The 19,509-nt window shown below is 38.3% G+C and overlaps 1 protein-coding gene across 5 annotated transcripts in view; it reads right to left on the bottom strand.

Annotated features, from left to right (window-relative positions):
- SLC35B4 (solute carrier family 35 member B4) overlaps nt 1-19,116 on the bottom strand; it is a 30,624-nt gene extending 11,508 nt beyond the window's left edge. For 2 of the 5 annotated variants that reach the window (XM_015588405.2, XM_006910509.3), the window contains exons 1-2: nt 18,834-19,114; nt 13,957-14,070 (exon numbers count right to left, since the gene is read on the bottom strand). In XM_015588405.2, coding sequence (XP_015443891.1) covers nt 13,957-14,070; nt 18,834-18,910 — 191 coding nt within the window. In that variant the 5' untranslated portion in view covers nt 18,911-19,114. Of the gene's footprint in view, nt 1-13,956; nt 14,071-18,833 lie in introns of all 5 variants that reach the window. The other 3 variants (XM_025045946.1, XM_006910508.3, XM_025045947.1) reach the window with 3 other exon arrangements.
- Between the last annotated feature and the right edge of the window lie 393 nt (nt 19,117-19,509).

The raw sequence follows: 19,509 nt of genomic DNA, 5'->3' as shown, positions 1-19,509 counted from the left end.
CAAAAAAATGTTACCTAATAGACATCGATAGGTTTTTAAAAAGTGAATGGACAGAGGGGATGTCAGCATCCTGTGAGAAGACTCCATTGCTTCACCCCTTAAAGTTACGAGTCGGACAATTATAACGAAGGAGTTCCTGCTCAACACAAACACACACATAAAAGAGCCACCCATCAGGATGTCTGAAGGTGGCAGAATTGGAAAAAGCAAGGGAGGCAGGATGGGAGGAAGGACAGGGACGGTGGCTACAGACACAGCTGGATGCCCACCCGGGCTCCAGTGAGCACAGCAGTGGTGAAGTCAGGCTGCAGCCCTCACACTAGGACCTGGAGTGTAAGAGAGGCAGAAGGAGTTTCCTTCCTGGAAAAGGCATTTCCCTTCCCCACCCCCATCAAGGCAGAGCTGGGTAGAGGTGGCTGGAAAGCTTTAAACAATATAGCAATATCGTCAGCCATTACTGTAAGGGGAGCGGGGCGAAACAGTGAGATCGTAAACTTGCCTCCTCTGCCCCACATGCCCTGGCAGAGCCCAGTAAAGCCAAAAACACACTGGAAAAAGGAAGTAGTTATGGGAGCTCACAAAAACATTTTTCCACCGCTCGCCACATTCCCCTGCCACAGTAATCATGGTGCCCCACAACCAAGGCGAGCCAGTCACAGAGGGGACATTCACCGTCCCAGTGGGTACATGGCATTTTCCTTAATGTAAAGGGATGCCACTCCGCCATGATCCCAGAGGCATAAATAATGCAGGTAAGAGAAAAAACTTGCGCTATACTACCATCTACGTGAAAACAAAAAGTACCCTGCCTATTAACCTGCTGAATTGTTGAGAGCAAAACAGTATCCAAACAAAAGATCACTAGCACAAACAATCCATCAAATACCATGAACGACCAAGGTAACTTAGGAACACAGAAAGAAAATGAAGTCTCCAGAAACCAAACTCAAAGTCATGGAAAACTATGATTTAAATAACAGAGAATTCAAGACTGCAGTTATGAAGAAATAATTCAACAATGTATAAGAAAACTCAGGAATAAAAAAATTAATGAACAAAAGGAGTACTTTACCAAAGAAATTGAAACAAATAGAAAGGAAGCACATTCTGGAGCTAAAGAACTCAATAAATGAAATGAAGAATGCATTAGAGAGCACTGGAAACAAAGCAGACCAGATGGAAGAGAGAATCTGCGAACTTGAAAATAAAAACCTAGAAATGACCCAATAGGAAGAAGAGAGAGAACTAAGAGAAGAAAGAAATAGAGGAAGGGAAAGGTAGAGGGGAAGAAGCAGAAAAGGAAGGGGTAAAAAGAGAGAGAAAGAAACTCTATGAGAACCGACGACACTAGAAAAAGGAAACGTAGGATAATAGATATACCAGAAAAAGAGAGGGAGAAGGGAACAGAGAACCTACTTAAATAATTGATTTAAATTATTTAAGAAATTCTCAAGCCTATGGAAAGAATTCAAGAAGCTAGCAGAATCCTTAATTATATCAATGCAAAAAGAACTTCCCCAAGGTACATTGTATTTAAACTGTCGAAAATTAATGACAAAGAATTCTCAAGGCAGCAAGGAACAAAAAGACTGTAACCCACAAAGGAAATCCCATCAGTTTATCATCATCATCATCAAATCTTTCAACGGAAACATTACAGGACAGGAAAGAGTAAAAGGAAATAGTCAAAGTAGTGAAAGACAAGAACCATCAGCCAAGGATAATATATACAACAAAGTTATATTTTAGATATGAAGGAGAAAAAAAGGCTTTCCCAGATTAAAAAAAAAAAAGCTGAGAGAATTTACCACAACATTCCTGCACTACAAGAAATGTCGAAAGGATTTCTACTGCAAACAAAACACAGAAACATATAAAACTCTGAGTAACATGATTAACAGATTGACGAAAGCAGGAAACGTCAAATCTACTTCAGAATAGGTTATTAACACCTAATTAGAACACGGAGGTTAAAGGGGGAAGACATTAAAAATTATCACTACTGCATTTTGATAACAAATGCACAACATAAAGAGGGATAATCTGTGACAACAAAATCAAAAGGGGAGGAGGAAAAGGACCGAACACCAGGTGAATGAAGATGAGGCAATCAGAAGAAAAAGGACTATTGTGTGTATGAGACATTTTATACAAACCTAATGGTAACCACAAAACCAAAATCCAGAGCTGAGACATAAAGCAAACAAGCCAAAAACAAATTTTTTTTTTAAAAAAAAAAAGGAAAGAAAAAAATCATAGAAAATGGCCACGTTAAAATAGCAGGCAGAATCACAAGGGAAAAGAAACAATGGAGACAGAAAGCAACAAGAAAACAAAAGATAAATGACTAGTTAGTCCTCATACATCAATAATCACCCTAGGTATAAATGGACTGAACTCACCAATCAAAAAGCACAGAGTAGTGGGATGGATTAAAAAATAAGACCCAGCTATGTGCCTGAAGGAGACTCATCCCAGCTACAAAGACAAACACAGGATCAAAGTGAAGAGGTAGAAGCTGATACTTCAACCAAATGGCATCCAGAGGAAAGCAGGTGTAGCAGTACTTAATCAGACAAAATAGATTTCAAGATTTAAAAAGATAACAAGAAACAAAGATGGACATTTTAAAATGATAACGGCGGCAATTCATCAAGAAGACATAACACTTATTAATATATAAGTACTCAATCTAGGAGCACCAAATATATAAAGCAATTACTAACAGACCTAAAGGGGGAAACTGAAAAAAATACAATTATAGTAGGAGACCTGAATACCCCACTGACAGCAATGAGTAGATCATCCAGACAGAAAGTCAATAGAAAATATTGGCCTTAAATGACACATTACATCAAATGAACTTAATCGATATTTATAGAACTTTCCATCCCAAAACGACAGAATACACATTCTTTTCAAGTGCACATAGAACATCCTCAAGGACAGACCATATGTTGGGGCACAAAACTAGTCTCAATAAATTTAAGAAGACTGCAGTCATACTGAGCATATTTTCTGAACACATGGTATGAAATGAAATTAACAAGAACTCTGGGAAAAACACAAATATGTGGAGATTAATCAACATCCTACTGAACAACCCTTGGGTTAAAGAAGAAATAAAAGATCAAAAGATACAGAGACAAATGCAAATGAAAATACAGCATCCCAAAAGTGGTAAGGAGGAAGTTTACAGCATTCATTACAGGCCTACCTCAATAAACAAGAAAAACCTCAAATAAACAATTAACATCACACCTTAAAGAATTAGAAGTAGAAGAAGTCAGAGATGGCAGTGACATAGGACACTGAAATCGCCACCTTCCATGAGCAAACTCAAATACACAGGTACATAGAGAGCAATTACTCCTGTGAGACAGCTGAGGGCTGAGTGAACAGCTTCTGAACAAGAGAAAGAGACTGAATAGAGAAGGCTGGGAAAGCCACCGGAGCCCTCGGGGAGCTGTGGGAACTCTCCGTGCTGGAGGAGCTCTGCCCTACCTGCAAGATCACAGCAGCAATCCCAGCTACGCTGCCCAGAGCGTTTTGCCTCCAAGCAAAGGAAGCAAGCGGGAATAACAGGGTGTCACATGAACCTGGCCTCCCTGCTGGGGGCCGCTCCAGCCCAGCAAACCGGCACCTCAGGCACCGTAAGTACCTGCTGGGCTTCCCAAAACTACTTGGCACATAAAGCCTACACAGAGGCTGCTTCTACGTAAAACCATGTGCTGTACGAGGGAGAGAGACTGGGGAGAAAAGGCTGGGGAGCCATGGAGCTCTCTGGGACTGTGGGAACTATCTGTGGTTGAGGGTGCCTGTGAGCGCCATTGTTTACGTCCCCCTCTACTTCCATAGGATGAGTGGGGGCTCTATCCAGCTGCTCTGGTCTACCTGAAAGGTTGCTGTAGTGTGTACCTAGATATATCGTCCAAGCCTATTTCAGCCCTGAACAAAGGAAGCAAGCAGGTTCAAGAGGGCATTACTACACGCACTGGCCTCCCCACCTAGAGCCGCTCTGGCTCAATGGGCCAGTGCCCCGAATGCCTTAGGCACCAGCTTCGCTCCTACAGTCCTACCAAAACCATCTGGCACACACAGCCTACACAGAGGTCCCTTCTAATAAGGCTGCTTTTCCAAGTCTTGGAGAGTTATTTTGTCTAATTTATATAAACAAATGCAGAAATTCAAACAAAATGAAAAATTGGAAGAACAGCTCTCAAATGAAGGAACAAGAAAAATCTCTGGTGGGGGGTCTAGGGGGAGGGAAACACCTAAGGAAATGGAGTTAAGTAATCTGCATAATAAAGAAGCAAAAGAAAAAGTCATAAGGATGCTCACCACACTTGAGAGTGGAATAGAGGAACAGGGAGAAAGTATAGTAAAGAATCAAGCAAACCTGAAGAATAACTGAAATGAAAAACACATTAGAAGGACTCAAGGGCAGGTTAGATAATACAGAAGAATGAATCAGGGACCTGGAGGCAGACTAGTGAAATCAACCAATCAGAACTAAACAGAAAGAAAAGAATTTAAAAAAAAATGAGGATCGTTTAAGGGACCCTTTGGATACCATCAAGTATGCAAACATTCACATTATAGGAATCCCAGAAGAAGAAGAAAGAGAGAAAGGAACAGAACTTTATTTAAAAAAATAATGGCCTATCTGACTGGGAAAGGAAACAGGCATCCACATCCAGGAAGCACGAGAGTTCCGAACCGGAAGAACTCAAAGAGACCCACGCCAAGAAATACTGTAATTAAAATGGTAAATATTAGAGACACAATCTAGAAGGAAGCAAGGGGAAAATAACGAATTACACGCAAAAGAAATCCCATACGGATTAGCAGCTGATTGCTCAGCAGCAACTTTACAGGCCAGAATAGAGTGGCAGCACATTTTTAAAGTGTTGAAAGAAAGGAACCGCCAATGATTTACCCAGCAAGGTTACCATTCAGAAATAAAGAAGAGATAGTTTCCCACACAAGCAAAAACTGAAGGAGTTTATCACCATTAAAGCAGCTTTAAAAAATAATAATAATAATAAAAGGTCTTCTTTAAGCAAAAAAGGACAAGCCCTATCAAGAAACGAAATATGATAAAGGAAAAAAATCTCACAGGTAAAGCCATATATTAAATAAATATAGTGAAGCAGGTATTTAAAAAGCTATTAAGGTCAAAAGGAAGACGTATCAAACTCAAACTACAGTCAGTAGCCAGAGTATACAAAACACAAAGCGCTAAAACATTACGTCAATAACATAAACCATAGAGGGAGTAGTAAAAATGTAGTCCATATAGACTACATTCAAACCTAAATACCTGTCAGCTTAAAATAGACTGCTATAGGTATAGAATTTAGATAGATAAATAGATAGATAGATAGATAGATAGATAGATAGATAGATAGATAGATAGATAGATAAAGATAGATATAAACATACATGCATACCTTCTCATGGTAACCACAAACCAAAAACCTACAAAAAATATACAAAGAATTAAGAGAAAGAAAAAAAACACTAATGAAAACCAGTAAACTACAAATGAAGAGGTCAAGAAAAGGAACAGAGAACTATAAAAAAAATAACAAAATGGCAATAAGTACATACATATCAACAATTACTTTTAATGCAAATGGATTTAGTGCTCTAATAAAAAGACATAAGGTGGCTGAATGGATTAAAAAACATGACTTTTCCATATGCTGCTTACATGAGACTCCAAATTGAAGGACACATACAGACTGAAAGTGAAGGGATGGAAAAAGATATTCTGTGCAAACAGAAATTAAAAGGTTGGGAAAAAAAGATGGGGTAGCAATATCAAGACAAAATAGACTTTAAAACCAAAAAGTTTTAAAACAAAACAGGATATTACCTAACTCTAAAGGGGTCAATTCAAGAAGAGGATAAAGTAATCGTAAATATCTACAAACCCAATATAGGAGCGCCTGAATATATAAAGTAATTATTAATAACATAAAGGGAGAAGTCCACAGTATTATAATAGTATGGGATTCTAATACCCCACTCACATTAATGAATAGATAATCCGGACAAAAAAATTAATAAGGAAGTAATGGCTTTAAATGTCACACTACACCAGATCAATTTAATAAACACTTTTAGAACACTTCATCTAAAAACTGCAGATTACACATATTTTTGAAGTGTACATAGAACATTCTCCAGAACAGATCACATACTAGACCACAAAACAAGCCTCAATAAATTTGAGAAAACTGAAATCATATCAAGTATCTTTTCCAACTACATGGCATGAAACTAGAGATCAACTACGGGAAGAAAAGTGTAAAACACACAGATACGTAGAGACTGAACAACATGCTACTAAACAACCAATAGATGAAAGAGGCAATCAAACTCATAAAACACATGAAAATAAAAACACAACTTTTCAAAATTTATGGGATGCAGCAAAAGCAGTCATAAGAGGAAAGTTCATAGCTATACATGCCTACCTTGGGAATCAAGACACTACAAAAGAACAAACAAAACTCAAAGTAAACAGATGGAAGGCAATAGTTAAGATCGGAGCAGAAATAAACAAAATAGAAATTTTAAAAAAGAAAAAATTAATAAAACTAAGACTTGGTTCTTTGAAAAGATAAACAAACTTGCAAGCCTTTACCTAAACTCATCAAGAAAAAAATAGCCCAAGTAAATAAAATCATAAATGAAAGAGGAGAATTTACAAGTGACACAAAAGAAATAAAAAGAATCATTAAAGAATACTAGGAATAATTATATGTTGACGAATTCGACAATGTAGAAGAAATGGACAGATTTTCTGTAAGTATATAACCTAAAACTGAACCAGGAAGAAATGCAAAATCTAAACAGACCAATTACCAGCAATGAAATTGAAGCAATAATTTAAAAACTCCTGACAAACAAAAGTTCAGGACCAGATGGCCTCACAGGTGAAATTTACTAAACTTTCAAAGAAGTAATACCTATCTTTCTTAAACTGTTTCAAACAATTGAAGAGAGAGGTATATTTTCAAACTTATTCTGCAAAGCCTGCATTACCCTGATACCAAAACCAGGAAAAGACATTACAAAAAAAAAATTACAGGCCTATATTCTTGGTGAACAAAGATGCAAAAATTCTAAACAAAATATTAGCAAACCAGATCTAACAATACATTAAAAGGATTATATACCGTGACCAAGTGGTATTCATCTCAGGGGTGCAAGGATGGTTCAACATCCATAAATCAATCAATGTGATACAACATAAAAGATAAAAACCATATAATCATCTCAATAGATGCAGAAAAAGCATTTGACAAAATTCGACATCCTTTTATGATAAAAACTCCCAAAAAAATGGGTTTAGAAGGAACATCGCTCAACATAACAAAGACTATATGTGACAAACCCACAGGTGGTAATATACTCAATGGTGAAAAGCTGAAAGCTTTTCTTCTAAGATCAAGAACAAGACAAAGATGCCCAGTTATCACTGCTTCTATTCAACATAGTATTGGAACTCCTACCTACAGCAACAAACAAGAAATAAAAGGCATCCAAATCAAAGAGGAAGAAGTAAAACTCACTTGCAGATTACGTGATATTATATATAGAAAACCCTAGACGCCACCAAAAAACAAAAAAAAAAAACTATTAGAATAAATGAATTCAGTAGTTACAAGATGCAGAATCAATATACAAAAATCAATTGCATTTTTATACACCAATAACAAATGATTAGGAGAAATTAAGAAAACAAACCCATTTACAACTGTATCAAAAGCATAAAATACCTAGGAATAAATTTAACCAAAGAAGTGGAAGACCTGTACTCTGAAAACTATAAGACACTGAAGGAAAAAAACTGAAGAGTAATAAATGCAAGGATATACCTTCCTCATGGACTGGAAGAATTAATATTCTTAAAGTGCTCTTACTATGTAAAGGAATATATAGATTCAGTGCAACCCATATTAAAATACTAATGGCATTCTTCTCAGAATTAGAACAACTAATCCTAAAGTTTCTGTGGAACCACAAATGACCCCAAATAGCCAAAGAAATTTTGAGGAAAAACAAAATAGGAGGTATCACACTCCCTGATATCAAACTATACTAGAGCTACAATAATCAAAACAGTATGTTACTGGCATAAAAACCAATATATAAATCAATGGAACTGGAAATGAAAGCCCAGAAATAAATTTTTGCTTATACAATCAATTACTCTACAACGAAGGAGGCAAGGATATATAATGGGGTAAAGACAATTTCTTCAATAAGTGGTGCTGGGAAAACTGGACAGGTACATATTAAAAAAAACATTAAGTGACCACTTTCTTACACCATATACAAAAATAACTCGAAATGAATTAAAGACTTAAATATAAGACCTGAAACCATAAAACTCCTAGAAGAAAACACAGGTAGTAAATCTTTGACATCACTCTTAGCAATATCTTTTTGGATATGTCTCCTCAGGCAAGAGAAACAAGAAAAAATAAACAAATGGTACTACATCAAACTAAAAACCTTTTGCACAGCAAAGAAAACCATCAACGAAAAAAGACAACCTACTTAATGGGTTAAGATATTTGCAAATGATGTATCCGATAAGGGGCTGATATCCAAAATATATAGGGAACTCATACAAAATAACGCCAAACAACAACAACAACAACAAAACAAGCAATCTAATTAAAAAATGGGCAGAGGGCCTGAACAGATATTTCTCCCAAGTGGACATACAGATGGTCAACAGATATATGAAAAGATGCTCAACATCACTAATTATCAGGGAAATGAAAATTAAAATCACAATGAGATATGTATTACCTCACACCTGTCAGAGTGGCTATCATCAATAAATCAACAAATAACCAAGTGCTGGCAAAGATGTAGAGAAAAGGGACACCTCATATACTGTTGGTGAGACTGAATTAGTGCAAACATAAAAAATTGTAAGGAGATTCTTCAATAAACTTAAAAATAGAACTGCCATGTGATCCAGCAATTCCACTCCTATTTATCCTCAGTAAACAAAATCACTTTCTCATAAAGATTATGCACCCCTGTGTTCATTGTAGCATTACCAGTAATAGCCGAGTTATAGAAGCAACCTAGATCTCCTTCAACAGATGAATGGATAAAAAAAGATGTGGTGTATATATGTAATGGTATATTATTCAACAATAAAAAGATAAAATCTTGCCATTTGCAATAGCATGGAGGGCCTGGAGGGTATTACACTATGTGAAATAAGTCAGAGAGAGAAAGACAAATACCATATGATTTCATATCGATGTGGAATCTAAAAAAACAAGAGAAACAAACTCATAGATGTTCAGAACAAGCTGATGGTTGCCAAAGGGAAGGGAAGTAGTGGAGCTAGGAATAATTTTAAGAATTTAATTTGATTTAAAACATAGCTACTGAACAACTAACTATTGGGTCAAAGAAGAAGTCAGAGATCAAAACATACATAGGGACAAATGAAAATTCAACATATCAAAATTTGGGGGAGGCAGCAAAAGTGGTTCTAATAGGGAAGTTTAGAGAATTGCAGGCCTAACAAAAGTTGAAAAAATTTATCTCAGGAAATAGAGGAAAAAACTTAAAAAAAAAAAAAAATGAAGAAGTAAAAAAATAAAAACCAGAGTGAAAATAAATGAAATAGAGAAGACAATAGGGAAAAAAAAATGAAAGAGCTGGTTCTTTGAAAATTTAAACAAAATTTACAAACCTCTGGCTAGACTAAGAAAAAAAAACTAGACTCAAATTCAGAAATGAAAGAGAAGTTAGAACAGAGACCACAGAAATACAAAGAATTATACGAGAATGTTATGAAAGGTTATACAACACCAAATTCGATAAATGGAAAATTTTTTTAAATGGACAAATTATTAGGAATATATAGCCTTCCTAGATTGAACCAGGAAGAACTGGAAAACCTAAATAAACTGATCACTAGTAAGGAAATTAAAATAGTAGTTAAAAACCTCCCCAAAAAACAAAACTCCAGGACCAGATGGCTTTGGTAAATTCTGCCAAACATTCAAAGATTTAACACCAATTCTTCTTAATCTCTTCCAAAAAACTGAAGAGGAGGGAATATTTCCCAACTCATTATCAGGCCAATATTACCCTGATATCAAAACCAGGCAAAGACACACAAAAAATGACAGGCCAATACTTCTGATGAACACAGATGCAAAAATTCTCAACAAAATACTAGCAAATTAAATACGATACATCATAATCAAGTGGGGTTCATTCCAGGGACGTAAAGATGGTTCAGCATTCACGAATCAACCAATGTGATACACCACATTAACAAAATAAAAGATTAAAAATCATATGATCATATCAAGAAGCAGAAAAAGCATCTAACAACATAAAACATCCATTTATGATTAAAACGCTCAATAAAATCGGTATAGAAGTACCTCAACATAATAAAGGCCATATATGACAAACCCTCAGCTGATATTATATTCAAGGGTGAAAAACTTTGTTTTTCTCCAAGGTCAGGAACAAGACAAGGATGCCCATTCTTACCACTGTTATCCAACACAGTACTATAAGTCCTAGCCAGAGCAATTATGGATGAAATGAAAGGCATCCAAAGTGGGGATGAAGAAGTAAAGCTGCCACTTTTTGCAGATGACATGATTTTATATACAGAAAACACTAAAGACTCTACTGAAAGATTATTAGACACAACAAACAAATACAGTAAAGTTGCAAGGTACAAAATCAATATACAAAAATCACTGCATTCTTATCTACTAATGACAAAATATCAGAAAAAGAAACATAGAAAACAATCTCATTTACGACTGCAACAAAAAAGATAAAATATCTAGGAATACACTTAACAAAAGAGGTGAAGGAACTGTACACTGAGAACTGTAAGACATTGTTGAAAGAAATTGAAGACGACACAAAAGAATGGAAAGATATTCTGTGTTCATGGATTGGAAGAATGAACCCAGTTAAAATGGCCATATTACCTACAACAATATACAGATTTAATGCAATCTCCATCAAAAGAACTGTATAATTTCACCCATATGTGGGATATAAAGCAAAAAAAACAAATGAACAAGCAAGCGAAAAAACACACTCATAAACACAGACCACAGAATGGGGGTTACCAGAGGGGACAGAAAGAGCATGAAGAGGGTAAAGGGGATCAAGCACATGGTGCTGGAGAGAGACTAGACTCTGGGTGGTGAACACACAATAGAGTATAATAGATGTCCCATTATGAAGTGGCACACCTGAAATTTATATAATGTTATTAATCAATGTTATCTCAATAAATTTAATTTAAAAAAAAAGTGAATTGGTCATTTTTTATTATTGTATCAGTTCTTTGTATAATTTTCATATACCTCTAAAGAACCTGAAAATGGTTAATTCTCGCAACTACTTCCACTATACACACTTGTTTATACTAATCTTCACTATTTCTGAATAAAAGATTGGTTAAGTCAAGAGTTACTTTCAGCCTATTAGTTGTAAATAATTATCCCACATTCTGAACCCATGGCCTCCAAATCAATGAGGACATCATTTAACTTGACTAAACGTATTTAAAAGCAGGGCCCATGTGTTTGAGTTTATACTTCTTAAACAAAACAAAACAAAACTAAAAAAATCCAGTAACCCTAATACCTTAAGATATATAAAGGGATACAAAGAAATGAACAATTATGAACGAATGAATTAAATAATTTTATATTCATATGTCCCCATTTTGAACTAGAAAATACTTAAGATGCCCTTCCTACATATCAGGTTAAACCATGTAAAATTACCATTTTATTTTTGTAAGTCGAAAAGGGTTTAGAACATCAGCAATTTCATTTGATTCAACCTAATACATTCAATAGGAGAAAAAGTAGTATTTGAAATAAATGGCTAAAGAAATGCAGGGAAAAGGCAAATAAGTGGTTCCATATTCTTCAGGAGATATTGACCTTTGTCCACAGCTCCCCGCTCTTTCCTCGTCTTTGCCCACTTGAAGAATGTGACAGCACCAAGTCTCAAGTTATCTTTCCTAACAAGAATCTATTTTGCATTGTTGGTTAGGTATGGAGCTATATGCCCTAATAGGCAGCCATGCCAGGGCTAGACTAACACAGTCTGGAAAGTCTGAGGAGCTGTCCCATGAATGCAGAGCACAGCATCACACACGTGCAAAACTGTTAGCTGTTTCACAGCATCTAAATAATATGGTACCTGGTGACTTCACCAAATTTTCTTAGCCCTGTCTTGAAAAGATGCCATTTAGAGAGAAAGTGGGTTCATCAAGGTCTTGCAGGATAATTAATTCCATCTATATTCCACATTGCTGCCTACACAGCACTGCCTAGAAATCACTCATGGGGATGAGTGACATGAGCAAGATTTTGATTACGGCTTCGCAGACAGAAAATAAAAAGCCAGCACAAACGAGACACACGTGAGAGTATGGCTGTTAGGGCAAAGATCATGGGCGCCTCAAAGGGCAGGTTAGGGACTCTGGGCTTCCCTCCGTCCTAACGGTGACCCCTGAGTGCTTGCGAGAAAGGGTGCCACGATACAAAGGTAGGGAGTTGACATGGAGGGATGAGGTGACAGGCAGGAGGTCAGCCAGCTAGGATACTATTATAAAAGTTAGTAAGAGAGAGAATATGTTCCTGAACTATGCTTAGGGCAGCCAGAATGGCAAGAGATGGGGGAAGGAGAGAAAGGGTCAGAGGAATCAAAAAGTGCCGCTGCTCTTACTGGGATGTAAATGCTGGTCTTGGGAGCAAAAAGTTTTATGCAGATACTAAAGCCAATAGAAACGAACAAAAAGGTATTCGGACTATTTAGCATCGCATTGGGAAATTTTAAAATACAATATTAATTACAAAATTCAGCCAGATTTTCTATAGCAAGCTACAGAACAATTCGGTGTCATTCAGTACATCTACAATGTTGTATAACTATCACCTCTATTTCCAAAAGCTATTCATTTTTAACTTTAAAAAATTTTTCAATTACAGTTAACATCTAACATTACATTAGTTTCAGGTGTACAACACGGTGATTAGACATTTATGTAACTTACGAAGGGATGCCCTGATAAGTCTAGCACCCATGTGGCCACCATACATAGTTACTACCGTATTACTGACTGTACTCCCTATGCTGTATTTTACATCCCCATGACTGTTTTGACACGTGACAATTTGTACGTCTTAATCCCGCCCCCTTTTTCACCCATCCCCTCCACCCCATCCCATCTGGCAACCATCAATTTGTTCTGTTTCTATGAGTACTAATTTGAAAAGATATATGCACCCCCTATGTTCACTGCAGCATTTACAATGGCCAAGACGTGGAAGCAACCTAAGTGCCCACTGACAGATGAATGGATAAATAAGATGTGGTGTATATATATATATATATACACACAATGGAATATTCTCAGCCATAAGAAAATCTTGACATTGTGATAACATGGATGGACCTAGAGAGTATTTCACCAAATAAGTCAGAGAAAGACAAATAGCATATGATTTCACTTTATGTGGATTCTACAAAACGAATGAATAAACAAAGCCATTTGTTTTTTTAAAAGGAATAATGATACAACTCTAACCATATTTGATAAGGATAGCATACATAACGGTTTAAAAATTGGTGGTCACACTAGGCTTTTAACTGGCCATACAATACACAGACACACATTTATAGACCTTTTTGTCTCCATTTTAGTTATTTTAAGTGTGATGGCAGGAATTTCATTCTAAATACAGGCTCTCTGGAGTTTCGCAACGTATTAAATTCAGAAAATTATTATGCTACTCATATCTTTGATATAAATCTTATAAAAGGATGTCTCATATTCCTTTTGTACAAGTATGAGAAAAGCTCTTAACTTTAAAAACAAAGGCTAAAAGAGACTTCGGTGCGCCATACCTTATTGGGATAGCAGGCTGCTTCCTTCCCAAGTCTGCTTCAAAGAGAAAGCCTTCCACAGCGATAAATAAAAATTGTGCAAAAGTCACAATGTTCCCGCATCCTGGATGTTTCCTGTGTAATGAATAACAAGATGAAAAACGAGGCACAGGAAACTGAGATGAGGCCACTCTGGCTTGTTATAGTGATAGGTCAAAATAACTGGATAGATTTCTATTGCTCACTGTCCTCTGTTTTCATATCCTATGGGTCACACACATTTTGCAGTATACCTGTCAGCACTATTTCACTCTTCCATAGTGTACCAGGCCATAAGAATCACTGATACACTCATTTCCTAGAGCTCTGATACTTTCCTAGTAAACTGTGGGAAGTTGGTCATATGCTCTTACTGGGAACCTCACTCAACCAAGAGGGCTTCAGGATCCCAGTCGGCTCGGAAAGCAAAGCCCAGAGAGAAATCTGCTCGGGCCTCTTGGGATGTTTACATGTCCTCCAGACCAGGAATCTGAGACTGCTGTCAATCGAAGAGGTGTACCCAGTGTTGGTGACACAGGGACATTACCTTAGATAGCGCCTCCATGGGGGCAAAAATTGGATCCTGGGGTGGAAGAGAATCTTATTATTTATAAGTACAAAAAACATATACATATTGTACGTAAGCTCATATATAGTGTATCTGGAGGAGAGGATGATTCAAACAAAATGTCTAAGACGGGGCCTGTGGTCGGCGGGGGGAGGTTAAGAAGCAACAATGGAGGACATTGCTCTAGTGTACTAGTCTCCACAGCCCTAAACACAAATATATTAGGCACTCGACAAATGTTCATGAAATTCAATCGAACCCCTGCAGTGATCTACGTAAGGAATAGGGAATCTTCCACAGTGACTGCTGAGAACAAACTGACAAGGCAGAAAATACCTTCTGACATCCTTCTTGAGGCTGTCCGTGAAAATTACTTAAAAGGTTTGTGGGTTTGAGTTTATCCTCCATTAGGCTCTGTTCGATCACTGGAAGGAGTACAAAGTGAGCAGCTGTCTTTGTTTCTCTGAAGCGTCCAGATTTCCCATATTACCAATATTCCCATATTACGAAACATGGCCTTTGCATTCTGTATCTTCACCTTAACCCAAAGCTAGTGACTAGAGGGACTTAACTGTATTATGGTATTAAATATAATGGTATTTGTTAAAAACAACTCCATTCTCCATTGGTGGTATTAATATTAAATAGCAGTGCCAAGTATACAAACTCTTAAATACTCCCATCAGGCATAATAAACAAACAATATATAAATTCCAAGCATAAGCCATTCTTGAAGAGCTATGCTTACCATCTGAAGCAGAACGGCTGCTACTCCTTAAGCTCTACTGCCTGTGAAGGTGTCCCTGAAAACTACTGCTTTATATTCATTTCAGTGACTTCTTCTAGCAGTTCTTATGTTCAAGGGACAGGGCTATGCGTTGCAGGAATCCATAAATAATCATGTAAGACATTTACCTCATTCAAGGAGCTAATTAAAACCGTTAGCCTAAATATGAGTGACAGGACGAGGAACTTTAGCTCTAGATAGTTCCTAGCACAGTGATTTTCAACTCTGGCTAGGCCGCTCATTAAAATCCATGTGCCTGGGGAGTTCTCCCTGGCTTGGTCTGCAGTAGGGCCCTGGCACCTGTACTTCTGAAAGCTTCCTACTTGATTCTAATGTGCAGACAGAGAACCAACCACCAGTGTGGGTCTGGAGAAAGGGCTGGGATGGCTGTGCGGGTGTAAGATACGCAGCTCATTATTATGTGCTGACACAGGATTGAGAACCACTGTGCTCCACAGAGGTTAAAAGTACAGGATGACAGACAGGACCCAGCTCTGTCACTTACCCTGTGACGTGGAAGTTAACTACCTTATCTACATCTGGTTTTAGCTTTAAAACTAAAACGGGAATAGCATTACTGCCTATCTCAGCGGTTTATTGTAGAGCAAATAAGCCAGTCTCCGAAAAGCATTTCCCACAGTGTCTGGCATGGGAGGAAAAAGGCAAAGACTAGAACTCGAGGGCAACCGGTTTGAACAAAGCAGCTCTGAAGAAAAATTGGGCAGGCAGTTTATGCCTTTTTGTACCTCCTATTCTAGATTTAGGAAACTTTCCTATTTGATTCAGCATTAGGCACTTGATTGAAAAATAAAATGGGAAAAAGAAAATGTTTCAAATTGTTCTCATGTAAGACACACAATACCTTGCCTAGTTAGTGAGCTGATGCGTATCTTGCTTCCAAGAATGTAAGCTTCTTCAGCCGGGAGATCGAGGCGCTCACTCATTGTTTGCATCTGTTCTTTACATTGCATTGTGCTTTATATTTTATTATAGGTCCCAATTATAGGTATGAAAATCAGAAAGAAAAACCTAAATTTGTTTTTCAATTTGGGAAAAATGGTTAAAAATGTTCACTTCTCCCTGCAAGTCACTTTAGCATTTCTATTTATGTTTAATGTTCTACTTGTCACTTATTAGGGCACCCAATGGTTCCAAGGAAGCCATAAAAAAAGCAGTTCCTTCCTGCTCTGTAAAAATTTATGAGCTTTCCGCTGTGACGTTCCAAGATAAAGTCACAAATTCTGAGAAGGCCAAAACTACAAAGAACTTTAAAGACCACATAGTCCAAACAGCTCTTATTTTATTGATCTGTAACATGACAAGTCGTGAGTTGCCCAAGCAAATCAGGAAGAAAGCTGCTATTCGGTCTGGTGTGCCATTCATTAAATTAATAAATGTACTTCTCACCGCTTTATGAAAATCCATTGCTGTATGCAAAAATCCAGACTTACATAAAAAGATGAGTGATGAGTTATTTACAAATTATCCAAACTGTTCTAAATAGGAGCTCTAATAACTCCCAAAAACATTCTGTAAACAAACACATCATACAAGGTATCTCTGTCTTGAAACAAAGTTGTTTAAACGTAGGGGAAGGTGACTATTAGTAAGCTTCGAGCTTTGCACATGAATCTCATTTAATCCTTCAAAACCACGTGAGGCTGGTAGAGCCATCACCTGCCTTTTTTTTGTTGTTTAGAAAAAACTCCCGAGACAAATTTAGCCAAGGGCTCAAAACTAGTAAAGAAGACATTCAGTTGCTAGCATAACTGACGTCATATAGCCTTTGGTAAGATTTAACTTAATAGCATATTCAACACAAAGATTACTCTATCATTTTCTGACCTTTGTATTTCTATAGCTGGTCTGATTTTATCGCTTTCAATTTCCAAAGTAATCTTCCTTTGAAATGTACCAGCTTACAGCAGGATACATTTTTTTCATTTTCATATCCCTCGCCACCTACTCTCAAGAATGACAAATGACAGAGCTTCATCAACTTTCTGCATAACAAAATTTCAAGCTCTGGAACTATAAAAATTAACCCCACACAGTTTAACCTTAAATAAACTGGTTGGTTCAGAATGACTTAATCAATGGTATCGAGAAAATAAAATACATTTCTAGTAGGCACCACATGAGGAACTGGGGGTCCAAGATCTATAGGCTGCTCAAGTTCAAAATTAACAGGGAGGCTGAAAAAGTATTGGACTATGAGTTTAGATATCCTGGATTCCAGTTCTGGCTCTGCAACTTACAAGTAGTAAAAGATTATCTGACTTCTTAGTACCTGTTTCATTTTCAGTAAGACAGAGATGATAATTCTTGACTTATTTTGTACACAAGATTGTCTTGATGGTCAATGGAGACAAAATGTTGACTCAGACACATAGAATAGATAGCACCATAGACCGTATTTTACAGCAAGAAAGACGTTCAGAAAAGCTAAATGAGTTAAAAGGTCACACAGCCAGCATATGACAGAGCCAGGACTGAAATTCATAATTTTGAGATTTTAAGTCTGGAGCCTTTTCCAGTCCACCTGTTGTCCTTTCTGTAATGGTTTCTGCCCACTGAACTCTGCACTTTGTTTCTCAACATTATTTACGTGCCACCTCAATAAAGCCCACCTAGTCTCCCTTTGGTAAGGTACCCTAGCCGCTCTTTTTCTGAGGCAACATTAGTTTATAACATTATATATTTCAAGTGTGCAACATCAGAATCTGACATCAGTGTGTAATAATACAGTGTGCTCACCACCTGAAATCTATAGCTTCCATTCGCCATCTCTTGATCTGTTTCGCCCTCCTCATCCCCCATTCTTAATTTATAAGATTACACCTCAAAACACATGCTTCCCAATTTAAAGACTAACATCTTAAAGCTGGAAGTTCTCTCTCAGGTCAATCGGACGGGCCTCATGCATAAATAAGAATCTGTTCTACTACATCACAGAGTCATGTTTGGACAAAGTACTCATAACCATCTTCAGGGGTAACAATAAAACAAATGTTCTGCGGGCTACTTTAATACACACGAAACTTTCTTTGCAGCGTGGACAAACTCAGACTGCCTTATAAGTCAAAAAGCTTTGCTCAAATCAAACGTCTGGTGTTATTAACAGGATGGAGAAAAGCGCTGGAGGAACCCTGGCTTCTGCCAAGGGCTCCCTGCCCACCTGGGACCAGTCACGTGAGAATTCTCGCAGCTCTAATCCTCCAGTGAGTGAAAAAAGGGGTGACGACAGCAACTCCCCGAGTGTTCCCCTCCGAGGAGTACTGTGAAACCGTCAGGAAGGACGGAGGACCGTGCGCAGGATAAAGGAGCAGCCGACTCGGCAGGGTCCGGGGCAGCCCAGAGGCGACCCCGGGCTCATGCTGTCCCACAGCCGACCCTGCGCGCTGGGGGTTGCGGAGCAGCCCGGGGAGCAGCGCACAGACACCTCTCATCCGGCTTTCTCAGAGCAGTCCCGGAACACCCGTGCGGCCCGTGGGGATCACTCACCTGGCCAGAAGCTCTAAAAAGATCACGTTACTGCAGCAGCCTGCGAAAACCAGGCCCACCGCGAAGAACGGGCGCATGGCCGGTGCAGGGAACGGGGAGCGAGCGCGCAGAGAAAGCGCCCGCCTATACCGCGACCCCAGGAAGCCGGGCTGCTTCCTCGGCCGCGGCACAGAACATCGCCACTGTCCTGGAGCGCAGCTCTTCCCCGGGGCCACCGCGGTCTCCGGCAGAGGAGCTGTAGTTCGCAGTCAGACCCGGCCCCATTCATCTGAGAGGGCGTCCGAGTCCGGGCCAGACTACATATCCCAGGACGCCGTGCGCCCTTACGTCAGGCTGGGTCGCGTGCCGCCTCCGCTGGGCGGCTCCTCCAGAGAGAGAAGGGCGGGGTACCCGTCATGCGTTGCGCGCTAGGAAATCGCGGGGCTTGCTGGGAAGTGAAGTTCCCACGCTGTCTTAACAAACGCAAGAGCTGGAGCCACTAGGCTACAGAACTGTGATTGACCATTGGAGGCATTCTAGCATCTGAAACAATTCTGCTGAATTGAATGAAAGTAGCAATTCTTCTGAACTTAACTTTTCTACCTCTTGGAAAGAACATTGGACTCAGGAAGTTCTGGGATTGAATTTCGGCTCAACTACTAATCAGCATTGCTGTCTCAAGCATCTTCTTTAAGCC

The sequence above is a fragment of the Pteropus alecto genome, unplaced genomic scaffold, assembly GCF_000325575.1.
Source record: "Pteropus alecto unplaced genomic scaffold, ASM32557v1 scaffold22, whole genome shotgun sequence".
NCBI lineage: Eukaryota > Metazoa > Chordata > Mammalia > Chiroptera > Pteropodidae > Pteropus > Pteropus alecto.
This window is presented reverse-complemented; position numbering and strand designations above follow the sequence as displayed.